A 25,282-nucleotide genomic window follows, 5' to 3' on the forward strand; every position below is an offset into this window, starting at 1 on the left:
GTTTCCCATTACCAAGTACAAGGAAATGAGGTACACTAAACATGTAGACTATGTTATACATATAAAATTCGTACATTTCTCTTCCGTAATGGATGTTAAAGGCTCGGCCTTAACCCACTTTGTGTAATAGTCGACCGCGACAATGATGAATTTATATCCTCCAAGAGTCCTGTGCAGCAGCCTGATTATGTCGATTCCTCACTTAGAAAAGGGCTAAGGGGCGATTATAGAAGTGAGGTCCTCTGAGTGCAGTTGAGGGATTGAGGCATACCTTTGGCAGCTATCGCATTTCTTTGCGTATTCTACTGCATCTTTTTTGAGATTGGGCCAATAGTCTCCTGATTGGGCCAATAGTACCCTTGGCGTAGAATCTTGTACGCTAGAGACTGCCCCCAGTGTGGTTGCCACAGATCCCGTCGTGAATTTCTAAGAGCACTCTTTTTGCCTCTTCCTCATCAATACATTTAAGCAGGGGTGTTGAATATCCCCGTTGGTATAAGGCGTTGTCATGCAGTATATATCTCGACGCCTGAGATTTCAACCTTTTGGCATGCTGCCTGTCTTCAGGGAGTTTGCCATCAACGAGATATTTGACAATTGGGTCTTTCTAACTTGGTTGACTATCTAATGGCATCGCTTCTGGCGTGCGCTTGATTGTTGGAGTTTCCAATACCTTTACTGGTACTAGCTTGAGTAGCTATACGTCTTTAGATGTGGCTAACCTAGTGAGAGCATCAACATTGCTATTTTTTTGTCTTTGGCACCTATTGCACATTGTAGGTCTTGAATTTCCCCAATGTCTCCTTCACCTTCGCCAGGTATGCTATCATCCTTTCCCCCTTAGCCTGATATTCACCTTTTATTTGATTCACAACTAACTGTGAATCATTGAAAATATCTATGGCCTCCACCCTTACGTGCTTTGCTAACCGGAGTCCCGCCAATAAGGCTTCTTACTCAGCTTCATTGTTGGATGCAGAGAATGCAAACCTAATGGTTAAGGTTATCTTGTAGTCTTCTGAGGTGTGTAGAATTAGTCCTGCCTTACAGCCATTTTCGTTGGAGCTTCCATCGACATAGAGCTTCCACCTGGGCGACTCTTCCTCGGTAGTTTCTGCTTCAACCTCTGGTAGTCTAGTGAATTTTGCAACAAAATCAGCTAGGGCTTGCCTTTTTATTACTACGCGCGGCCTATAATCCATGTCAAACTGGTTGAGCTCAATGGACCTCTTGAGTAACCTTCCAGAGGTACTGGCTTTTGCAACACCTACCTTAAGGGGTGATTCGTCAATACATGTATAGGATGGGCCTGGAAATAGTGGCAGAGTTTTCTAGATGTCACCACTAATGTTAGGGTGAGCTTATCCATCTATGGATATCTTGTCTCTGTGTCAAAGAAGCGTTTGCTGGTATCATGGACTGGCAGCTGCACCTTATTCTTTTCGCGAATTAACACCAAACTAACGGCGTGTTCTGAAACCGCGAGATATAAGCTCAGCACTTCTCCGGAGACTAGTTTTGACAGCAAAGGAGGCTTATCGAGATGCTCCTTCAATTGATGGAACACGTGTTCGCATTCTTCGGTCCACTGAAATGGCTTGTTCCCCCTTAAGGTGTCAAAGAATGGGATGCACTTGTCAGTCGACTAAGAGATGAACCTGTTAAGTGCCACTACACACCTGGTTAGCCTGAATTTTCTCTAGATTGGCCTCGATCCCTCGACTGCTTACCATGAACCCTAGAATTTTCTCGATTTGACCCCAAAGGCGCACTTGAGGGGTCATTTTATATATCCTCAAAACATCGAACATCCCCTTGAGATGTTCCACATGTTCTTTGGATTTCTTGCTTTTTACCAGCATATCGTCGACGTATACCTCCATGGTTTTACCTATCTGGTCGGCAAACATCTTGTTGACGAGACGCTGGTAGGTGGCCCCTACATTCTTAAGGCCAAAGGGCATGACCTTGTAACAATAGAGGCTCTAATCTGTTATGAACGCTGTGTGTTCTTCATCCAGATGGAACATCAAGATTTGATTGTAGCTGAAATACGCATCCATGAAACTTAAGAGCTCATGTTTGGCTGTGGCGTCGACCAGCTGATCAATCATCGGTAGCGGGAAGTTGTCCTTTGGACAAGCCTTGTTGAGGTCGCTGAAATCCACACATGTTCGTCACTTCCCGTTGGGTTTTAATACCAACACAGGATTTGAAACCCATTCGGGGTATAAGCCTTCTCGGATGAAGTTGTTTTTGATTAACTTGTTGATATCCTTCCGTAAAGCTTCATACCTTTCGGCATTCATGGTCGACACTTTTTTCTTTTTGGGGGATATTTCTCATCAATATTGAGCCTATGGCTCATTATTTTTGGGTTTGTTCCCACCATGTCGTCGTGCGTCTAGGCAAACACGTCGAGATTCTTCATGAGGAACTTTATCAACTCCTCTTTTCTCTGTTTCCCGAGCTCTGAGCCAATCTTGAGTTTTCTTGCTAGCTCTGCCTCATCAATTGGAATTTCGACTAACTCCTCGACTGGTCCCATTCCAAATTCTTTTGGCAGCCTGGGGTCGATGTCAACGTCCATGGCTCTAGTAGCGACCATTCGCATCTCTCTTCTCATCCAGACTGGCTTAGCGTAATGGTGAACTGTTTCTGAGTAAGTAAGCCTAGACTCGTACTGGTTTTCTCTCACTTTTCTAATTCCACTGGGAGTTGGGAACTTCATCATCTGATGATATATCGATGTTACGGCGTTTAGAGCTCTCAACGTCGGTCTTCCGATAACAGCGCTATATTGATCACCTCATTCACAACTAAGAATTTAGATAAAACAATCGATGTGTGTGGTCGGTGCCTATGGTTATCGGTAATTCGATTATCCCCTCAGGGATAACACAATCCCCTGTAAAGCCATAAAGGGGCTGAGTATTGCTCTGCAACCTTGTCCGGGGGAATTCCTATCTTATCGAGGCAGCCAACATATATAATGTCCACGGAACTACTATTGTCGATCAGGATTCGACAAATTGTGTGGTTACCGATCATGGCCTCAACGACGGGAGCGTCGTTTTCTGGAAAATGCACATCGTTGACGCCAGCCTCTAAGAATGTAATCTCGACTTCATCATACCTTGCGGCCTTTGGCTCTCGACCTGATATAGTCATAGCACTCTGGTTGAACTTCTCCTTTGCTTCCCTCGCGTACTCTTTCTACGTGCGTCGAGAGGTGCCACCCAGGTATGGCCCTCCGAAAATTGTTCTAATCACGCCAACAGATTCTAGTGGATTGTCATGTATTTGATCGTCCATACGATCATTGTTTCGCTAGTTATTATTGTTGTTGCCCCGACGGTGGGCTCTGTACTCATTGAGCCTTCTTTCTCGGATTAATCTTTCGATTTCATCCTTTAAATCGAAGCACTCGATAGTTGTGTGCCCACTCTCACCGTGAAATTTGCAGTACTTGTTTTGATTTCTTTTTGCAGGATCAGACTTGAGCGGCGGTGGTCGACACAAGACCTAGAGGTGGCTAATCTCGTGGTAGACTTCCTCAATTCCCATGGACAAGGGAGTGTATGAGTCATACATCTGCAGCTTGAATCGCTTCGCGTTTCCTTGATTCGCGGGAGCATTTCCACTCTGATTGTTTATAGTGGGGGCAGGGTTATACTTATGTTCAGCCTGCACCTGAAGATTTCCTCCGCGCTTTTTACCGTTATTTTTGATTGCTCGGCTACCCTGTTTCTTCTTTCGTTGGGGCCACCACTTTGCTTTTCAAGACCTTTTTTACCGTTATTTTTTATTGCTCGGCTGCCCTGTTTCCGATTGAGGTCTGTACTGTATGGGATATCATTCCTCATACTTGCTAAAGCCCCTTGCTAAGGCCCTCATTAGTGCTACATCGTCGGTAATTCCCTCTGTGGTTGTCACTTGCTCTTCGAACCTCGCTATCTAGTCCTTTAGGGACTCGTTTGGTCCTTGCTAGACCCTCGAAAGGTTATGCTTCGGTGGGATGTATTTCTTGACTCTTATGAACTGAATCAAGAAAGCGTTCTTCAAATCATCCTAACTTGTTATAGAGTTGGGCTTCAAGGATTTGAACCATTTCTTGGCAAAATTGGAGAGGTAGTTCCTGAATGCTCGGCACATGACCTCCACAGAATATCCGTGAAGGATCATGTGTCCGGTGTAGACCTCCAAATGATCATTTGCGTCACTCCTTCCGTCATAGAGCAGAATTAGAGGTGGCTTGTACTTGTCTAGCAGGGGGACTTAAATGATATTCTCAGTAAAGGGATGGTCATGAGACGTATACATCTTAGCGTCGACATTTACTGCCTTAGCCACTTTCCTCACAACTTGCTTGAAGTTGTTTAAGCGACTACCAATATGCTTCTCTAACTTGGCCATCTTCTCGGCCAAAGCCTTATTCTTCGCCACATGTTCCTCTTCTCTGGTCTTTTGCGACTCTTGCTCACGTCGAGCGTTCAGTTGTTCTCTTAAGTCTCCACCGTGTATAGATGAAGACTCGATCGGAACAACATTTCTCCGATTCCCATTCTCTTGCGGTCGAGGGGGTATCTCCCTGTTATTCATTGTTGGGGCCGCAACCCTCTCCTGAGCTCTTTCCTTGATGTCCGTTGTCTGCTTCACACAGACTTATTTGATTTGGCCGGACGGGGATTGAGGTTGGCCCTGATATCACCAACTCCCTCAGCATCACCGCGATGGTCACCATTAATCTGATTCCCAGCGGTGGCGTTTACTGGGATCATCGACGCGTCTTCCAGTGACGACGTTGAATTGGGCCTCTGATCGCACCCAGTTATGGCTGTGGCCATTCTCTCTACCACTACGGTAAGAGTCTCAACCTGCTTTTGAAGCTGATCAATACGATCCTGAGAGTCCCCGTTTGCTGCAATTGCCTTTTAACTGGGCTGGTTCTCTGGCCGTACCTGGTTACCATTTGGAGGATTTGGTTGAGTCCCCCCAACAGCAGGATTCTGGCCTTCTTGGCTCCTTTGGTTAGCCCTCATACTGCGAGTTCTTCTCGGAGGAATGTTCTTGTTGTTGCTGGATTTGTGAAAATTTGGGTTTCGGCCCTCCTTCTAGCGCCAATTGTTGACGGTGAAAGTTCTTTAAGTTGGGATTTGACCTTTCCGGAAACACTCACGTAGTAACACTCACGAATTGATGGTTCGGCAGAAACTCTTTGCCTACGTCCACTTGTGGATGCACTAATTCTCAAAATTACAATTTCTCTCTCAGTAGGGAAAATAATTCGTAAAAAGATGAGGAGTTCAGCCCTTTTTATAGGCTCTCCTAAACATAGAAATTCTTATCCCTAATTTTTTATGATGACCCCTTTATCTCCTTTAATTAAGGGATTTTTCATATATACTTTTATTTGAATATCCGAATCTGGGGAATTATTTTCGTTGATTGTTATTTGATCTTCCAGTTTGAACTCGGATATTTGATGAGGTTTATCTTTTCCTGATTTGGCGGGATTGGATTTGAATCTAATCCTCTTGTCGTTTCTTTGATTTTTTTGACTTCTCGACACCAAGACCTTTAAAGGCTTTTAAGAACTTCTCGACTTGAAGGTCTTATCTTAAGAGCTCTCTTTAATCTAAGGACATCTCCTTAGCTGTCAGCTCTCGATATTAGAGATCAGTCCCTGACTTCTGAAGGTCTCGACATTAGGGATCAGTCCCTAACTTTTGAAGCTCTCGACATTAGGAATCAGTCCCTAACTTTTGAAGCTCTTGACACATGCGACCCAAAGGAATGGTTTGACTGCTCGACCATGATGCAACAGTCTTTCTTATTTTTCATTAAATATTTCCTATGAATGCCACGTTTAAGAGACTTTGGTTCCGAAAATTCAAAGGTGGTAAAATCAAAATTGAATTTGACTTCTGTCTAAAATATCAGGGTGGTGAAGAAACTTATTGCATTGTACAGTTTTCTTTTATGAACGCTGATGATGAAACGTGTTTTCCATCTTCCATTTGACAGAAACAATGTTTTCTCCATTGGCCAAATGCGAGACAGAAAGTCCGAAAGGATCTGTACGGGTTTCTACTCCTAAAGCCAACACCAAAACAGCGTGTCAAAATAAAGGTTCTGGCAATGGTATTGTAAAATCATCTCCTGTTTCCGCAACTGCTCAAAAGTTTCAGTCAGTTCCGACGGTTTCTCTTAGCAATGGCGATCTATCTTTAAAGGTTGGACTTCCCAGTGAAAATGGGATACCGAGTGACAAGACCAAACGCTGAGACCTGTAACTTCATAGGAAAGTATGCAAAATTGTCCTCACCTAGCGGTGACTTTCCTCTATTTATTTCATGCTATTGCTGATGCAGTTCGATGTGACTAGGTCTTAGAAACAGAAATTTTTATTAGTTGAAAACTAAAATTAACTGAATCCTTTTTTTTTTTTTATCTGAAGGGAAATCCATTTTCTTGTTTAGCATGTATCATGCTATTTATGAAAAGTTTTTGTAAACGACTTCTGATGTAGAATTGAAACCTATCTAATGTATAATTAATTGTATTTACCCTCATATTGAGGAGGCTTCAAATTAAAAACTTTTCTTCTTAGCATGCATCATACAATTTCCTAATTTAGTCTTCTTGCTGAAGTAGAGGCCTTGAACAGAGCGAAGCTGGTGATATGTGAAGTAAATGGGAAATAAATAGCCTCCTTGAATATGTGTTTCCTACTGCTAATAAATCAACACACCTTTAATGCATTAAAAAAAACACTTACCTTTAATGCTTTATTAATCTTTTTTTTATTTTTAGAAGCAAAAGTTTAGTATATGGACGTAGTTCAAAAGTACGGGCTGTGTTTGGTGCAACAAACTTAGAATTGGAATGGATATGATATTATAATGTGTTTGGTCTTGTATTACGTTAGGTTGTAATTATTTTTTATTTTTATATAAATCTAAAAACAAACGATAAACTAAATTTAAAATATTAAAGTTTTAAAATTAAATAGTTTTCATTTCATATCAATGCTAAACTAAATAAGAAAAAATTTACAAGTGGATCCCACCATCATTTAAGCTTACGATTACTCATCCCATGCTTCCCAATGGGATAACCTACCCCATGCATTCGGAATAATTACGTTGGCTTGGACTCTTAATCCAGTCCCAAGTAAAAACCAAATATAAGATTAGGACTATTTAGTCCGATCCTACTCTTAATCCCGCACCACAAACATGTCTCTGGTGGTAATTAGCAATTTGAATTTAAAAAAGAAAAAATAACTTGTAAAGTTAATGCATTAATTGGGGGGAAAAAAAAGACGCTCCAAATAAAATAGAATAATTTTGCACCATTACTTATAGGCATTGAGAAGCAACTTGATAAAATTCAATGGAGATTTCACTATTCAGAACTTTTTATATCATGTAATGAAATTCTCTAATAAAATTTACCATTTAAGGCTATAGAAAATCATGCATGTTTTTTTTTTTTTTTTTTTTTTTTTTTTTTTTTTTCAAAAGAACAGGAATGACACTTCAAAATGGCACAATCCGATATTTCCTCCACTGCCGCAAGATATTGAAACAGGGTACCACTTTTATGAAGAGGAGTTTCCTTGCGCTTTCCTAATTCCTAACCTTATTTCTAAGGTTGTCCTGAAATTTCTAAACGGCTGTTTCTTTATGGTTTCACATTTCTTGTCTCTTTTAACTCCGACAAAACTCAACTTCCATTCCATTCTCACAAGTACTAACACACAAACTCCTTGAACCTCCTCACAAAAATGTCCAAAACACAACTTCTATTATCCTCTGATTTTTTTTGTCTTGAAATTTTGAGCCTTAAGAGAAATAAAAATCTTGTTTTTATAATTAAGTCTGAAAATTTTTTTTTTTTTCAGAATTATGACGTATTAACTTGGAGATACAAGTTCTGAATAAAATTCTTTAATTAAAAACCAAATATACAGCTCAATTTTGCCTGAAATGGAAAAATTCACAAAATGTCAAATTTATACAATAACCGCAAGTTCAATTCACCAACCACAACCAAATCTCACTTCCATTGGCTCAAGAAAAATAAAATAAAATAACTGAGGGATATAAAATCCTTGTTAGCAGCTTTTTCTCAGGAGACAAACACAAGAAAACGAATACTGACGTCATCCAAATTATGATAATAAAATAGAATGAAAAAAAATATAAAAAACTCTTGCAGAAAATTGACTAATAGAGAAAGAATATGTTCTCTCTCTCTCTTCTCTGTCCATCGCTCAAAACCACTTCCCTACCACTAATCATTCTCACCAAACACGACACTACTGCTATCTCTGTTCTCGCATATGCGACCACGTGTTCCCCGCACGTGCGCCATTGCTTTATTTCTTACCCGCCAAAAGCGGTTGCTTATAAATGCCGGTCCAAATCATCCACGAGGATCACCGCAACCTCCACAACCGAATCGACAGAAATGGCGGAATCCGTTGACGCCAGGAAGCTTCGCGCCGAGTTCCTCAAAGTTCTGCGCAGTAGACGATCCGGCGAAGGTAATTCCTCTGGTTTCTGGCTTAGTTTACTGTTTGCTTACTGAAAAAATGCAGGAAAGTAGGATTGAGTAGCTGTTGATCTAGCCGAGCTCGAAGCCTCGAATACAGGGATGTGAATTTCGAGAGTTTCGATTGGATTAGTTTTTTAGTTCGAATTTTGAGCAACTGAATTGAGTAGAGTGTTTGGTTGATGAGCCTCATGAGAAAGTTTGGGGAAATTGAGGAGATTTGGGAGGGCCCGTTTGATGATGTAATCAAAATGATTTTATTTTTAATATAAAATAAAAATAAAAATGAGACTATTTTAAAAATTATTCTGAAACTAAATTTAAATTTGTATTTAGTTAATTTTTAAAAAAATTATTTTTTTTTTTGAACACTTAAAAAAATTATTTTGCGTATAATAAAAAAATAAAATTATGTTTATTTATAATTATTAATTAATATATTATAACATTTTTTATAAGTACTATAAAATGAAAACTGAAAAGGAAAAATAATTTTTAACCGTTTTTTAATTCTTTTAAAATAAAATGAAAATAGAAAAGAAAAAACAACTTTTAAATATTTTTTAATTACTTCAAAAAATTATTTTCACTTTTTTTTATTTTTGTTTTCCTTTTTAAAACATTTCCTAAATAAATATAATTTAAAAGATCATTTTTATTTTCATGCCTCATAAGATGTATAAAAACATTTTAAAAAATAAACAAAAATCAATTCTAAACACACCTAAGAGTTTTTAAGTATTATTCTTGAGCGGCTGAATTGAGCAGTGTTTGGTGTGTTTGATTGATCAGAAAGTTTGGGAGAATTGAAGAGATTTGAGATTCTTAAGACGGCAAATGGTGTGTATTTATGAGCGGAGATTAATTCAACGAAGTGCTTTTTTCAACAAAAAAAACAAAGTTCTCTTGGAATATCTTTCTTTCTTAGTTGAATAGTATGAAATGAAGCTTTGATATATTCGGTTTGTTTGTTTATTGTCTTTTTCAGTTCCGTTATCTGTGGAGCCTGCAAAGCCTGTAGCGAACCCTTTGTATCTGGAGGCTTCAACACCTCGCTTCAGTGAGGTTCATATTTATTTTGAATAATGTTTTGCATATCGTCTTTGTTCGAAGTTCCCTTTCGTTGCGTTTCATTTTCAGAAATAACTTTTATTTCCGAAAATAAACGATTCATGTCCTGTTTTGATACAATTTGCTTTCATTCGTGTAATTCTTGGGTCTTCAACTAGGCAATGGCATCCTGTCCAAAAGCAGACAATGAGAAATTGGAGGACTTACTGCAAGAGGAAAATTTATACTTGATTACCGAGGTAATAATATAGACCCTTTTGCTGGTTGAAAGGATAATATATTTCTAGCTCCTACTTATAAGTCATAAATAGAAATTAACAAATTTATTGAAGTTTCTGCAATTATTTCTTGCTTATTAAGCAAGGGAAAAGAAAAAAACTTATTCTCCAATGGTCAATGATAGGCAGGAGAGCAAGGAAGGTTACCAGTATTGATTATAAGCATGAAGGAAGAGAGTGACCAAAAAAGGCCTGCCGTTGTATTTCTGCATAGTACACACAAGTGCAAAGAATGGTTAAGACCCTTGCTTGAGGTCGGTAGTGGGTACCTTTTCAAACTTACAACCTTTTTTTTAAGGTAAAATCAATCCAGCTTTAGTTTGAGCAAATGAGTTTTATGGTGTTCTTTTTGCTTGTTTTAGGCGTATGCTTCAAGGGGCTACATAGCCATTGCCATTGATTCCCGCCACCATGGTGAACGTGCCAGCAATATTACCACCTACCGAGATGTACTTTTCATTGAGCACTGAAACACTATTCTATTTTCATTATAGTAACATCATTACTAATCTTCAGATTATATTTACTTTTAGGCTCTTGTATCATCATGGAAGAAAGGTGATACCATGCCATTCATATTCGACACGGTAACTCCATTACTTTGTTGTGAATCGTATAGTGTTTCTACCAAAAATTAACCTTTGAATGGAATTTTCGAAGAGTTGTTCTGTAGCTAAAGAAGTCAATTATTACAGGTCTGGGACTTGATAAAACTAGCAGATTATTTGACAGGAAGGAAGGATATAGACCCTACTAGAATAGGAATCACTGGTGAATCGCTTGGAGGTTTGTTACTTGAGAGTTCAATGTTTTACAGATTATCCAACACTCTCTCTGTTATATGTGGAAGTCATCTGGGCTTTTCTTTTCTTTATATAAAAAAATATATTTCAATGCAGGTATGCATGCGTGGTTTGCTGCCTTTTCTGATACCCGCTATTCTGTGGTTGCCCCCATAATTGGCGTTCAGGTAGTGTGTCTAGTTAATTCATTACAACTTTATCTAGGTTATATAGATAACTGAACTTTTACTGATATGATTATAGGGTTTTGGATGGGCTGTAGAGAATGACAAGTGGCAGGCTCGAGTTGACAGCATAAAGCCTGTTTTTGAGGGTAAGGTACATCTAGAAGTAAATGCACGTTAGAACTTCCATCACAATAATGAACATTAATACAATGACTTAATTTTGGTTGGGAAGGATTTATTCCAATCACAGCTCTTTGCTCGTTTTCCTACTAGCTAGTGTTAATTTTATATTTGATTGTGGAGCCAGATTCGTTATATATATATATATATATACATATATACATATATACATATATATATATATTCAACTGTGAAGTGAGGTAATGCTTGAAATGGAATATATTGTATCATTACAACAAGTTCATTTACGCAAAATTGTGTTGCACTTTTTGTTGCTAGAGTTGGAACAATGAGCGTTATATACTAGTTCATTTTGTTGGAGATTGCAGATTTATGCTTTTTCATTCCTTGATGCTCTTATTATTTGTTTGCAGAAGCACGAAATGATTTAGGCAAGAGCGTAATTGATAAAGAAGTGGTGAAGAAGGTAAGTAACGTATCCCACTCTGTAAATATGACTCTAGTTGGAGTGTTCTGTACTTCTAGATAAGATTTTATTCTTGCACACACTTTACAACGTGTTCTGGCTCTTTAAGTTCAGCATTCTGATTCAACTTAACATCTTCTATGATATCTAGATTATCTTCTTTAAATGCACTTCATAATATACTACAGGTTTAACACATCTGACTATTTGAGCAGGTTTGGGATAGGATTGCTCCTGGTCTAGCCTCTGAGTTTGATTCTTCTTGCACAATTCCAGTTATTGCACCGCGTCCTTTGCTGATATTGAATGGTAAAAGTCTTTTCTTACGCTTTAACCAACGATAGTAGAAACTCTTATATTCCTTGGCAGTTAATCTGTCGATACACTAGTACTGGACTACCAAGGTTTGCAGGGTTCGAAGTTAAACTGATGACAGTTAAACCTGGTTTTTTATTTTATTTTTTTATTTTTATTTTTTATTTTTTATTTCTTTTTTTCTTACACATTGTCGTGTGTGTTGGCCATTTGTTCCTTTTTAATCTTCATGCTATGTCAAAGCATAAATTGGAGTTCAAATGTTACAGGTGCGGAAGATCCACGATGCCCGGTACCTGGTCTAGAGGTTCCTATTTCAAGAGCGCGCAAGACTTGGGAAGATGCGCAATGTCTTGATCACTTTAAGGTACGGCAATTGAAACTGTCTGCCTGAGATCAGAACACTGCAAACATCTTCGAATTGCAGTGATGCCCTTGCTTTCCATGGGGCTGAATTACTCTTACTGAAGTAATTTACCAGCTTTAGGATGCCCGTCAATTTGGGAAATTAGACGAATGAAAGTGTGAGAAGCTAATTTTAGTATTACCCCAAACTTGGGAAATCTGTTGAATGTTCTTCATTTTCTTGTTACATCCAGGTTATTGCGCAACCTGGAATCGGTCACCAAATGACCCCGGAGATGGTGAAAGAAGCTAGCGACTGGTTTGATAAGCATCTCATGCAATGATGCTATTTAGTTTGAGTTCTCCAGTTGTGTGATTGTTCCTCAACCTTTTTCCCATTTTGTTTATTCGTGTCCTTGAATGCAATAATAATCTCTGGTTTTGGCAGTTCATGTAGTCTAAGTCTAAACGTCTAATAAAGCATATTGTCGTTTTCATGCTCGCTGAGACAAGACCTTTTACTCCGTGTAAGCTTGTATAAAATTTTGCTGACCATTTCAATCGATCTGCAAAAATAATTTGGAACATGGACATTTTTTTTATTTTTTTTTATTTTTAAAAGATTGATATGCAATACTGATTTCCAGTATAAATTAGTTGCATAACACCAAGAGTTTTCTATAATTCCGTTAATTAAGTAAACAGTAAGAGTTGCACCTTTTATACTAATTGTTTGGAATGGTTCTTTGTCCTCGTTATTACAACAAACAAGATCAATGCTAAGTATCAAGATTTTGACACAAGAGACCCATAAATAATTTTCAATATTTGTTTTTAGTACCACAAGCAAGAGACCGCACACATGGCGATCCAAAAGGATGAAAAAGCAAATGCAAAATCCAGACCATATACTTCAGCCTTTTTTAGGCATAGCAGCAAGCCTAGTGTACATCCTTGCCATTGATTGGTATCCTCTGATATCACCAGATCGCAGAAGATTGCCTGTAGACGACAAAAGCGGCCTATCAGTAATGGAGACCGTGATTAACATTGATATTTTGTATAATATATGTATGAGTGTGTGTGTGTGTGTATATACATTGAAAATTTGATCAACAACAAATATCATCCTTTGTTGACTCTACCATTATGTTAAAGTCATTTTTCTTTAATGCAAGTGTTGAAGACAATTGAGAACAATGAGAAGTGACTTATAGGCTTTGAAATGGGTAGATTACAGAGCACAGAGTAAGGCCTTTGTAAAAGTAGCTTCGTTTTTTTTTTTAATTTATAAAAAAAAAATTTTAAAAAAGAACCATGAACAGAATTTTCTTTTCTTTGGAAGTGGGGAAAGAGAAGGTTCCAATTCCAAAAGCCCGAAACCACGCAATCAAATATATCAGAAGAATACCAGATACATCCTAGCTTCCAAGCCCGACCTAGAGTCAGTCAGTCATACATACATACGTACGTATACGTATAAAGCAGTTGTTATTCAACAGCTGGAAAGAGGGCTCCAAAAGCCACAAAAGTTGAGGGATTTAGAATGAGCTCTATGCTGCTTCAAGCAGGCTCTTTGGCAGAACAAAATAAAATAGGTGTACTTTTTATAGCCTTCAGCTTCCTTGTGATAAGCTAAAAGCCTTTCAGACATTATTATTTATCCCTTTTTAAAACTTTTATATTCGTCGATTTACTTGTTTGGTTTAAGGTGCATGTGTGTACAAACATACCAGAATCACAATTGAGGGGACTATCAGGTTCCGGATGCGCCATCAAAGCAATAATAGCCCTACAGACAGATTGGAGTGTCCAAGCTGGGCTCCATGCGTTCTTCAAGATATCGAGGCAAATCTCACCTGTCTATGGTCGGGAAAAAAAAAACAAGAAAAAGAAAAAGAATAACTCCCAATAAGCCATTTGAAGATGAATTAAGCATAAGCTCTAAAGATTAGATTTAGTTTCAATACATGAGTTCGAGTGGAACAGCCAATTCATCAAATGAAGTTTTCTATGGTCTTTAATTAACCATAATCCTTTTAGGCTTTCGCGAACTCTATGTTGTAGCAAGGGGCTTAACCCCTTCTCCTCACCTCCGAACTCAAACTCTCAATTTTTCTTCCTCCTTAAAAAGAAAAAAGTAGAAATCGGATTTTGACTAAGAACTACCAGTGATCAACAACTTAAATCAACCCATCAAATAATACACTCTATTCACAGACTCGAGTCCAAAATTCCAGACTTGCAGATATGGCTATTTCAAAATCAATTATTGGAAGTTGATTGAAAGTTTTGACACCGCAACAAATTTTGCAGGTATGGCTATTTTAAGCCCCATATGTCAATCTTAGTTTCCTTTCTAAAAAGTACTAATTCTGTTAAGGCGCAACATAACCAAAACAAAACACCTGAGTAAATCAATAAAAATCTCCATACCTTGAAGTGCACATTTGGATGGAAAATTTTCGTTAAGAACCTCACTTGCGGAGGTTGTAGAGGGTACTGCTCGGGGACTGCAAAAGCAAGCTGGAATACACCACCTTCATACGGAGTCTCTGATGGTCCCTAGATCAATAACAAAATTCAAAAAGAAGAACAACGATTACACCAAAAGACATGAAAAAACCAGAAGGATTCGGTTATGACTAAAGCTTACCTTGATAAGAGCAGTCCACTTAAATATGTTGTTGTCATCACAAGCAAGTTGAATATCTGGGTCAGCTACTTTCTCTCGCTGAACCTCTTTGTATTCCTTGAATAGCCTTGCCCTCGATGCCTGCAGAGAAGAGTGTTCATCTTATCATCAAAAACCTGCCAATACAACTATCAATAAATAAATAAATAAACAAATAAAAAAACCCAATACTCAAATCAAAAGAAAAAAAAAAGCAATTTCCTATGGATATTTAGAATTTAAATGAGAAAGTTGCTCAACAGTCATAGAATCAAAGCTTATAAGTCTTTAAATTCTTCTATGATGACTCGAATATGAATCGAAATATCGTATTTTCTCCATCATCCTTGCTTCATCAAACATGATACAAAGAAAATTAACCACACAAAAAAAAAAAAGAAAAAAAAAAAGCAAAGCAATTTGATCAATTGTAGCTAACCTGCATTCTAGCTGGTGCTTGGTAACTTCACGAAATTTCAAGCTCAAAAATTAAATGCAACCAAAAACCTGCAAAATGTACAAACACATTTGTCAAAGTTTACTAATTCTAGTCCCCAATTTCAGAGTCCAAAAAGCATATAAATTCTACTCCAAAAGATTCGATTCAATTGAGTATTCTCAACAAATTCTTTATTGCCTATTATAAGATTTCCCACAATTTCCCAGCTTCCAATGAAAAGGAAAGCTTCAACATCAAGAAATTATTGGAAATTTTCCCAAATTGAAGAGAAACATAAAATCCGAAATCTCCTCTTGGCAGTTTCGGAGATAAAAACACCCAATTTTCAGGCTAACTAAACAGAGGAAAAAAAAAAGCTGATAAAGATTTGTAAGTACAAATAGATCCAAATAAACAACGACAGAAGAAATATATTTAACGATAATTGTTATGACAAACTTACCTGGTATTACCGAAGATATGCGAGAGAGAGAGAGGGAGAGAGAGAGAAGAGAGAGTTTTTTTTTTCTTCTTTTTTTTTTTTTTGAGAGGTAGAGAGAGAGAGAGAAGAGAGAGTTTTTTTTTTTTTTTGAGAGGTAGAGAGAGAGAGATTTTGATGTGCTGAAACGAAAACGGGAGAAGAGAGGTCGATGGCGGGGGGTTCAATTGCCTGTATCGCAGCCTATGATATAGCTTGACAATTGACAACGATTATAATTTTTCGTCCGTATCGTGCCAGGTGGATAGCTTGATCAAGTTTCTTCTACTGAGAAAAAAGAAGAGAGAGAGAAGAAGACCGGATGGTCTCACTTAGAGGTGTAAGTTTGGGCCTCAAGGAATCTAGCTTGACTCAGTTTGAAATTTATAAAGTATTTTTTTTTTAACTTTTGAAAATATGATGTTTGGATTAGACCGGACTAGTTCTAAATGAGAGATAGTCAGTTCAGCTTAGCTCTAAGTCTAAAAAATTTAGGATTAGACCCGGCCCAACAGTAGGGCTTCAAGCCGGCCCGTTTAGCCTGACTCAATCTTGTAGCTCTAATCTCACTATTAAATTTTAATTTTGGATTTTTTATCTATTAAAATATTTTATTTTTAATATTTTTTTAAAAGAAAAATTGCATTTAAACAAAAAGGAGAGAAAATAATAATAGAAGGCTAATGACTCATCAAAGGGACAACCTGAAGCTCGAAAACAGAAGAAAACCTCAGCACACTTAGGGCTCGATTTGAAACCCCATTCCGAGTTCTGGCGGGAGTCGTGACAGATCACTAATCCCTACATAGAGGGGACATTAGCAACACATCATAGATAAAATTCTAACATGACTAAAAAACTCACACCGTCGGTAAATAACCTAACCAGGTAGGAAACATAACCAAAGCCAAAAAGTGAAAAAACCACCTCCGTTATTACAAAACAAAGTCGAACTCACGCCGGCGACCAACAACTAAGGAATGGAGACAACATCACCTTTATTACACACCAAACATAACCATAAATTAAAACAAAGAGATACTCAAAAGATATTGATCGAATTTCAGAGACAGCCGACCGCCACCAACAAAGAACAAGGAGCTGCAGCAAACCAAACAATTTAAGAAGATACCGAAAAGAGACCAAGACATCACTTCCATCCACTGCCTCTGCCAAAAGAAAGTCTCAGGCCTATGGAACTACCGCCCCAAGAGACCCAAAACCCCCCACCAAACAGAGGAGTACCGAAGCACCCACACAGCACCGAAGTTTCCATCCGCCTCCAAACCACGATGATTCAGTGAAACCTAAAATCTTACCATTCTGAGCACAAGTCCTTTTTCACTTTATTAGCGTTTACTAGTATTGTAACGAGGAGTTCATAATAAGGAAGCCTCAAACTTGAAGATCAAGGTGGCTACATTGAGATTAAAATATATAAACAAAAATAAAAAGCTATTGTCATATATATATATATATATATATATATTGAAGGCATTCTGTGCCTTTTGAAGCACGTGCTTCATCTCCTGATTTCAATTCTCCTGTGAAACAAGCAGATTACACCTGAAATTTGTATTGAAGGCATTCTGCCTTTTGAAGCACGTGCTTCATCTCCTGATTTCAATTCTCCTGTGAAACAAGCAGATTACACCTGAAATTTGTGGAGTGTTTTAAATACATAGGAAAGAAAAAGGAAAAGGTTGTTCAAATAATTGGAAAAAAAAAATTAATTAAAATCCAAATGGTTCAAATTCAATCTAATCCACAGGCCACCCTTTTTTTCCCATGTTTTCTCTACAAGGAATGTACAATGCAAGCAAACACAAAATATTGAGCCAAAAAGGAAACGAGCATGTGTATTAGAAGATAAACAAATAATCAAAAGTAGACAAAGAAAATTCAATAAATAGCAACCAAAAAAAAAAAGAAAAAAGTGCAGAACCAATCAAGATTTCACATGCTACCAGCTCTGCCAGGCGTGGGTTTAGCAGTAGGCTTCAACTTGGCCATGTCAACAAGGTCACCAAATAGTTTATCCTCTGGCTTGGAAGGCTTGCTTGGTGGAACATAAGATGAAGTGGAAAGCTGGTAGGAGTTTCTCATCGCATTATCATCTGGGACGGATAGACCATACATTCTCCGCTCAAGGTATTGAGCACCTTGTTGCTGACCATAACCATAACCGTAACTGGCCATCTGCTGACCGTACATTTGTTGAGGGTACATCGACGCCGTATAGCCCGCTTGCATTGGCTGTGGAAGCATGCCCATATACGGCCCACCATGCATTTGCTGAGGATGATACCCCAACTGATGGCTTGGACCAACCTGGCTATTAATTGCCGACATATGGCTGCCCGTAATAGGCTGGATATACATACCTACTACTTGGTCATTCCCCATGGGTTGAGGTCCCAAGGGAGGTGAACCAGCCTGCGCATGCGTTACAACCACCTGAGTTACTTGCAGCGGTTGAGGGTACTGAGCACTTGCAACTGGGCTGCTGTCGCCGGTAGACTGACCTTCCCAAGGGGGTGGCGGTAATGATCCGCCAGTTTGAGAACCTGCACAACCAAGCAAAATGTTAAAGACTTGAAAAAACAACAGAAGCATTCTTACTTGCAATAAAAAATATCACATGCATTGAAATTCTACACATTTTACAGTCACCATTACCAACAGTCTGGCAGTAAAACATGAAAAATAAAGATAAACAAAAAAGATGTGCTAAATGTTCATTTTCCAACTAGTTTATGAAAACTTAAAAAAGAACTAAAAACTTGTGGGGCATGCTGTAACTGCATTTGCCAATATAGTGACTGATCATTATGTTCTCCGTTAAAATGGTGATGAAATGAACAGGATCAATTGATGAATGCACCATAGAACAGTGAAGGCGGCTGTGGCTGTTGCGGCTGCTGCTGTGCAATCTGACCATTCCAGGCGGGCCCAGTGCCCTGTGTGTAGAGTGACTGCTCATACTGAGGAGTTGCCATGTTTGGGACGCTTCCATTGGGGTAAAACCCACCCTGCGGAGATTGAAAATTCTGCTGGTTTGGGGCTTGAGGAGGCAAAGGATTGGTTTGTCCAGGGAGATTAGCGGACTGGGCATCTACAGAGTTTGAGGTGTTATTACTGTCGGAGAACATGTCAAAAAGAACAAGAGCAGTCTGGTCAGATGCAGGAGTGCTTGTTTGTTGTCCCCCTACAGGAACAATGGCCAGAGAAGTATCTGCCTTCGGTGAGCTAAAATCATCTCCACTCAGCAGGTCCATTTTGGGATCAACCTTTGTTGCTGGAGCAGGACCATTAGTTGCAGGAGGAGCAGGAAGCAATAGCTGATTCAGTGGATTAGCCCCTGCACCAGCACTTGAGGTGGATCTGCAAAAGATTCCCAACACTCAACTCATTGGTCTCAATATCTCATATGAAATATATGATATCATGTACCTTCAAAAATTCGTGCATGTAATCCTAATTCAAGAATCTATACAGTGCTACAGAGATACTCATCTATTCTGCAGAAATAATATTTGTACTCTAATACTTAGGTGCATAAATGTCTCCAACCCAAATTATTGACATATACAGAACAAATTATTCATTTTGCAGCTTGGGGAAGCATTCCAATACAAACCATAATGATAGAAAAATGGAAGACGTGATTGGCATAGATCCTACCGGAAAGTCAAAACTAAAAATTTGACTGCAAGAACAAACCTAGACAACAAATGTGCACTAGATTCACTATTGCAGTTTAGTCAATTTCAATAATTATACATGCAAAATGTCAATGACTGTAAAGGTCCATATAGTTAAGAGGATTTTTTCATCAACCAGTTACCTCCCATCAGCCTGTTTACTACCTCCAGTGTCTACTAGAGGGGCATCAACATCTACAAGTGTTCTCGATGGTTCAGCCTTAGGTTTTGCTGTTTGAACTGATGTTCCTGAAGAAATGGCTTCATGCTTGGCTAGTACACGTTGCAAATCATCATTCAATGTGAGTCCTTGACATAAAAGTGATTCGTCGCTGACAGAAATGGACAAAATGTTAATAATAACAACTGAATGGAATATTAAAACCATTATGAGCAAATCTTCATTGCGCTTAATATAGGCATACAACTGGCTGAAAAGTTTTTTAAGACTTTCCTATTTAAGTTAGTTAACTGTTGCAGTGAGTCAAGAAACCTAGCCTACGCATTCCTACTAGTTTGCACTAGAAAAAACTGGTCACGTCACTTTGCTACGTTCACTTTATAAGAACTTTGAATACGTCTTTTTTTTTTTTTTGGTCTCTTTCATTAGCACGAATCAACAATATACATAAACAAGGTCATAATGATGGCAAACGCTATTGCAATGGAAATCCAATCAACTGCAATGCCAAAATAGTCATCTGCATGACTTGACGCCTCTTGGGGTTTTTCATAAAATAAAGAGCTCCTAAAAGAAAAAAATGAGTAACGGGGCAAAAAAGTTTGTGGCCTTACGCAGTCGAGTTAACAAGGTGTACCACTCTCTGCTTATATGTTCGGCATTGTTCCACCAAATCAACAATAACCTCCTGCCTAAGCCCCTGTAAATTAAAATAAAATAAAGATAGCTAAAAGTGTCAGAAATATTCATATAAAGATTTCCAATAGTTGATGCACAAAACAGTTGTTCCATGACTTGTAGATATCAAGCAATGTCACATAGTAAATCTCTTGATGACAATTCAATCAACCCATAAAGTTTTAATAAAAAGGCGTACCTCTTTGTTCTCTGGATCTAATGCATTAAGCATTTCTGCGAGAACATCCATTATTCCCCGTGCATTCTGAATTTCTGACAAACTAACAAAAGAACTTCTATTGAAACAATAAATTTGTGAATCACATAAATTTTAGATGCATGTAAGCATCTGCACTAACAAAAGAATTTCTATAAAAACAATAAATTTAAGATGCATGCAATCATCAGAACTAAAAAGAAACAATTAAGTAGTGCTTGCTAATTTCAATATTGATCACGTGTCATTGACAATACTTCTGACTCTCACTTTCTAGAATAAATACGTAAGACATAGCCAAGGAAGAATCTCACAGTAAAAGAACAACTCAATGATAGTACACTTTCCAACCAAAGATCCTAGTTAGCAGATAAGATATCAAATCTCGTTGTTCAAAAACTTTCACGCAGATTTGCAGTAGCCTTTAACAAAAGATAACACAGTTATACGTTTTACTTTTTCCGCTTCCAATTATTCTGAGTTCCGTGTAGGCATACAAATAAGGTCCACAGGTACTTAAGTATTCTTTATATTACTGTTGCGATGCCATGTCATGCAGTTAGATGAACGCATCCTGTCATAGCAACTACAATCCAAAGAATAGGAGAAGCTAATTGAATGGGAATAAACTATTCCATGAAAAACGTTTCAACCAGCATTCAGTTACAGCAACTATGAAAAGAGTGCTGTAAAGTGCTAGAATTGGTGATCCGTTATTATCTAGATAGTTTAACTTGGCCTCAAATCTCAATTCATTTAACAATACAAGGATCTATATATGCACCTCAAAGTAGGGAACTCGGACTCTGCAGATGGTTCAGCTGCATCTTGACGAGGATCAGAATTGCGCAGATTTGGGGGATATGATGACAATGGTTGTGTTTGTGGAGGTGTAAACACCGGTGCAGCTCTCTCAGATCTCTGAGGAAATACTGCCCCAGCACGCTGAAAACAAAAAACAAAAACACCATAAGGAAACGATGCAAAGAGAAGGAGACAAATTTCAGTAAATAATTACCAAATAATGCTCCTTTTTTATCAACTATTTTTGCTTCTTTGTTTTAGCACTGAACTTTGAGAAGAAATTATTGATAAACATACCAATAATTCCTGGTAAGCAGCATAGTACTGTGGATATCTTGCCCTCGCACCTCCAAAGACTTCTTGCCAGGTATCTATCAGGATCAATATCTTCTCTTTAACATGTACGTCGGGCTACAGAGATAATTTTGGCCAAAAAACAAAGGTTGAGAATAGGGGAGTGGCCAAATAATTAGATGACAAGCATAAACAACAAACATAGTACCTTTTTCTTAACTATTTTCACCATCTCATGAAGAACGTCTTTCTCTGCCACATGCATATGAACAATGTCCCCACAATTCTTTATAATTGTCTCCAACAGCTAGAATATAGCCAGCAGACAAAACAGAACCAATTAAGTCCTCTGTAAGATGAAAACATAAAAATGACAAGAGATGGAACTGGGCATCTACAAATGATGGGGAAAAATCACATCTTTAAGAGTACTTCCAGCAAAGCAATTAACCTATTACTACTCTGCCGTTAAATCATCCAACTTTCACATTCTATAATATCCAGGCTATTTTCTACCTCATGTTTTTTTACTTCCAAAGCCTGGTAAAAGTATATAAAAATGTCTCATTATGTAAGATTAAGCACCACGCCTCTTGTTAAAGTCAAGTTAGGAGTTCCTCATCATTTCAGATGATAAGTAGTGTAATTACTTGAAATATAATAAGGATTACAAAACTGAATCCATCCGCCTAGTCTTGAGAATGGAAAAGGGAAATATATAAAGCAAGATCCGAGATATTTCCTAAGGCTGGTAAAACAATATTGGAAGAAATTTACTGCAGGAAACCTGAGGAATAACGAAAGATCACAGACCCATTAGCAAGATATGACTATAGAGATTGTAAAAAAGAAAACAATTCTAACAAATATATAAATTGGGTGCCACAAAGCCATCAGCTTAATCAATTGCAAGTTAAAACGTTTAATCTTAGTCAAAATCTAATTAATAGCTAACAAGGGTAAGGTAAGAAACAAGCTGAAACGAACATTACAAGTTATTGACGACACATGAAGAAACAAAAAAACCAAAAACAAAATGCAAACAATTGTAAGAATTTTCCCGAACTTACTGTTAGAGCGAGAAGTTGAACTTTAGGATTCCTACTTCCAATGCGTTTCTTTATCCCCTTTACAACATCCTTTGCTTGCCTGATATATCGAAACAATTTACTTCTAAACTGAGGAAACTAGATAGAGATTGCCATAAAACTTAACAAAAACCGCACACGAATCCAGTTGAGTTGAAAACCGACAACCTAAATATTCACATTTCACGCAAAAAAGCATTCCATTTTTTGTCCTCTCTTTAGCTGGTTACACCGCCAACCATCCATCCCAGTTGCCCCTCACCCGCCACTCCTTTCCTAAATCCCAGCCTTACATATAAAGCGTCATTTTACTTCAATGTTCAATCCCAGGTAATGAAATCCAAAACCAAGATTTCCACCTGCAGCATCAAACCAATTTTCGAATTTTCGAATTCCCTTTTCCCTAGTTTATCTCATAACCGATCAAAACATCAATTAAATGTTCCCAAGTTTCGAAAAGCGAGCTTAAAGCATATATACCAATAACTTATCATGAGAAGCTCTAACAAGATGCCATAATCACACTCTGATCACAGAAACTCATTAGAACAACAATTTCGCGAAACTAAAACGAACTCACACAGAAGATTAACCACTGTTCGATCAAATTCACCCAACTCTCATCAACTTATCCTCAAATCACTCAATCCTAGGACTTTTATCAAAAGTATCTAAGCAAAATTTGCACTCTGAATTCTTCAATCAAATACGCGACAAGAAATTTACAACAGAATAAAACAACAACAAAAAAATCAACATTAGAGGATCGATTGCGAGGCGTACGCGGGATCATGGTTGAGCATGTCGCAGATTTCGATGTTCATGGCCCAATCGGGGCCGATGAGCATGTCGCTCGTCGCGCGTTCCACCATGGAATTCACCATCTCCGCTTCGCTTCTTCACCTTCGCGAAAAACGCGAATCGATCCAATTATCGGAGCCGATCACGAAGAACAGGCACAGTTCTAGGCAAGATCGGAGAAAATTCCGACGAGCTCGAGAAAATATTCCGGCCTCTCTAACCTCCCACAGAAGAAACTTTATCGCCTTTTCTCTCTCTTTCTCTCTCTCGGAGATCGGTGTTCCCACTTTGAGGAACGATTTCTTTTTTTCTCTTCTTTTTTTCTTAGGAAGTTAGGGTGATGAATTAAATATAGGGACTAATCATATGCTGCCACGTGGTGGTCATCTGAGAGCATCGCTCACTTCGCCGACGTTTTTGATCGGACGGTGCCGACCGTTTCGTTCTGTATTATTTTCGGTTATGTGAAACCTAAAATCCTTTGGTAAATTCCTTTAAGAAAAAAAAAATCCTTCGAACAAGGAATGTTTTCAAAATGAGATTTCTATCTGACTATAGAAGCTCGGCATACTTTTTGAATCTAATAAACTCGAAAAAATTGAGATTTTTTTTTTTTATAGAATAATTGAGATTGAGAGTTATTTTAGAGCGTAGAGTTTCTATCCTTAATAACAAAAAAAAAAAAACGAAGTGATCTTGAGAATGCAGAGCATTGACACATGATGGGCACATCCTCTTTTCAAAAGGACCAAGACAAATTAATAAATTAAGGATAAACTTTCAGACATTTTAAAAGTTTTAAATCCAAACGTAAAGAATTATTTATTTAATTAATTCAAATAATATTATTAGATAATAAATCATAAAATTGACAAATTATTTTCTAAATAATTCTTGCCAGATTATTCCGTCGTTAAAACAACGTTACTATTTTTTTATTAAAAAAAACAATAACAACGTTAACTTCTTGTTTATACACACATTTTGTAGTAAAAATTACACACAATCTTTCCGAGTAACATATAAATTTTCGAAAATAAGCTACAAGCAACTATTTATTGGCCACGAGTATGACTAATAAATGGACTAAAGGAGCATCTTTTCTGTGAGATCCAACTGAATAAGAAGAAAACAAACAGTCAAAGAGGGATCACTTTGAGCAAAAACAAACCACCTTAGATAACAACTCCAAGGCATATTCGTTTAAAAAAAAAATGCAAAGCATATTTAGAGAATTGATGCCCAATCTCCATTACTAGCCATTGAAAATGATTTCCTATGCTATCACGTCCTACTACTATTTACCATGTTTTGTCCGTGATCTCACACATTTGACCTTGAGACAATCCAAAAAGCATCCTCAAAAAATTGGCATTTTAATTTATCGGCATGCTCCATGTCATTTTTTTTTTTCTAGTTAAAAAAAAAGATTGTTAGTGTTCTCACTGTTTTCAGCTAATCTCAAGGGTCTAAATCTATTCTTAACTCGTGTTCCATGCCACTTGATCAATAACATATACACCTGCATACTATTGCATCCAAGGCAGACTCGTCAATATATCTAATACCACCCTCCAATAATAGTGATATAGCAATAAACAACGATCTACCATAACTCTGACATTCAACATTCATGATTTGATTTTTATTGTCCGCATGGATTGTCACTTGACTGGATGTGACTTTATACTGCGTGGATGCTAGCCGACATAGGACCTATATTTAGTATTACTGTAGATTTTAGAAAAATTATTGTTAATTATGTTGAAAAAAAAT

The 25,282-nt window shown here is 37.7% G+C and overlaps 4 protein-coding genes across 5 annotated transcripts in view; 2 read left to right on the plus strand and 2 right to left on the minus strand.

Moving 5' to 3' along the window:
* LOC21390662 (protein tesmin/TSO1-like CXC 5) overlaps positions 1–6,454 on the plus strand; it is a 17,260-nt gene extending 10,806 nt beyond the window's left edge. For both annotated transcript variants that reach the window (XM_024168083.1, XM_024168084.1), the window contains exon 8: positions 6,028–6,454. In XM_024168083.1, coding sequence (XP_024023851.1) covers positions 6,028–6,287 — 260 coding nt within the window. In that variant the 3' untranslated portion in view covers positions 6,288–6,454. The remainder of the gene's footprint in view (positions 1–6,027) is intronic.
* A 1,779-nt stretch (positions 6,455–8,233) lies between these two features.
* On the plus strand, positions 8,234–12,817 carry LOC21390665 (putative esterase YitV). Its single transcript, XM_010101961.2, has 13 exons — positions 8,234–8,554; positions 9,551–9,627; positions 9,792–9,872; positions 10,037–10,165; positions 10,274–10,360; positions 10,445–10,498; positions 10,607–10,697; positions 10,811–10,881; positions 10,958–11,027; positions 11,436–11,488; positions 11,704–11,797; positions 12,073–12,170; positions 12,403–12,817. Exons 1-13 carry the CDS (start codon positions 8,251–8,253, stop codon positions 12,490–12,492), a joined length of 1,299 nt encoding a protein of 432 aa, XP_010100263.2. The 5' UTR covers positions 8,234–8,250; the 3' UTR covers positions 12,493–12,817.
* A 24-nt stretch (positions 12,818–12,841) lies between these two features.
* On the minus strand, positions 12,842–15,807 carry LOC112092290 (protein PEROXIN-4). The gene is made up of 6 exons (XM_024168081.1): positions 15,725–15,807; positions 15,262–15,329; positions 14,805–14,924; positions 14,585–14,713; positions 13,882–14,011; positions 12,842–13,150 (listed from the first exon to the last, which is right to left on the minus strand). Exons 2-6 carry the CDS (start codon positions 15,265–15,267, stop codon positions 13,062–13,064), a joined length of 474 nt encoding a protein of 157 aa, XP_024023849.1. The 5' UTR covers positions 15,268–15,329; positions 15,725–15,807; the 3' UTR covers positions 12,842–13,061.
* A 1,644-nt stretch (positions 15,808–17,451) lies between these two features.
* On the minus strand, positions 17,452–24,081 carry LOC21390666 (TOM1-like protein 9). Its single transcript, XM_024168077.1, has 10 exons — positions 23,489–24,081; positions 22,688–22,766; positions 21,826–21,924; positions 21,621–21,734; positions 21,304–21,464; positions 20,502–20,583; positions 20,239–20,324; positions 19,587–19,775; positions 18,624–19,123; positions 17,452–18,306 (listed from the first exon to the last, which is right to left on the minus strand). Exons 1-10 carry the CDS (start codon positions 23,587–23,589, stop codon positions 17,696–17,698), a joined length of 2,022 nt encoding a protein of 673 aa, XP_024023845.1. The 5' UTR covers positions 23,590–24,081; the 3' UTR covers positions 17,452–17,695.
* Positions 24,082–25,282: the final 1,201 nt, after the last annotated feature.

The sequence above is a fragment of the Morus notabilis genome, unplaced genomic scaffold, assembly GCF_000414095.1.
Source record: "Morus notabilis unplaced genomic scaffold, ASM41409v2 Scaffold733, whole genome shotgun sequence".
NCBI classification, from domain to species: Eukaryota; Viridiplantae; Streptophyta; class Magnoliopsida; order Rosales; family Moraceae; genus Morus; species Morus notabilis.

Coding starts and splice junctions, on each gene's coding strand:
- LOC21390665 (XM_010101961.2), top strand. CDS start 8,251: ATGTTCTCTCTCTCTCTTCTCTGTCCATCGCTCAAAACCACTTCCCTA. Junction 9,873..10,036: donor ATTTATACTTGATTACCGAG/GTAATAATATAG, acceptor GGTCAATGATAG/GCAGGAGAGCAAGGAAGGTT. Junction 10,361..10,444: donor ATATTACCACCTACCGAGAT/GTACTTTTCATT, acceptor ATTTACTTTTAG/GCTCTTGTATCATCATGGAA.
- LOC112092290 (XM_024168081.1), bottom strand. Junction 14,714..14,804: donor AGTGGACTGCTCTTATCAAG/GTAAGCTTTAGT, acceptor TTATTGATCTAG/GGACCATCAGAGACTCCGTA. Junction 13,151..13,881: donor TCCCCTCAATTGTGATTCTG/GTATGTTTGTAC, acceptor TGTCGTCTACAG/GCAATCTTCTGCGATCTGGT.
- LOC21390666 (XM_024168077.1), bottom strand. CDS start 23,589: ATGGTGAATTCCATGGTGGAACGCGCGACGAGCGACATGCTCATCGGC. Junction 22,767..23,488: donor ATGCTCAACCATGATCCCGC/GTACGCCTCGCA, acceptor TCGATATATCAG/GCAAGCAAAGGATGTTGTAA. Junction 20,584..21,303: donor TCCGAGTTCCCTACTTTGAG/GTGCATATATAG, acceptor TTCTTTTGTTAG/TTTGTCAGAAATTCAGAATG.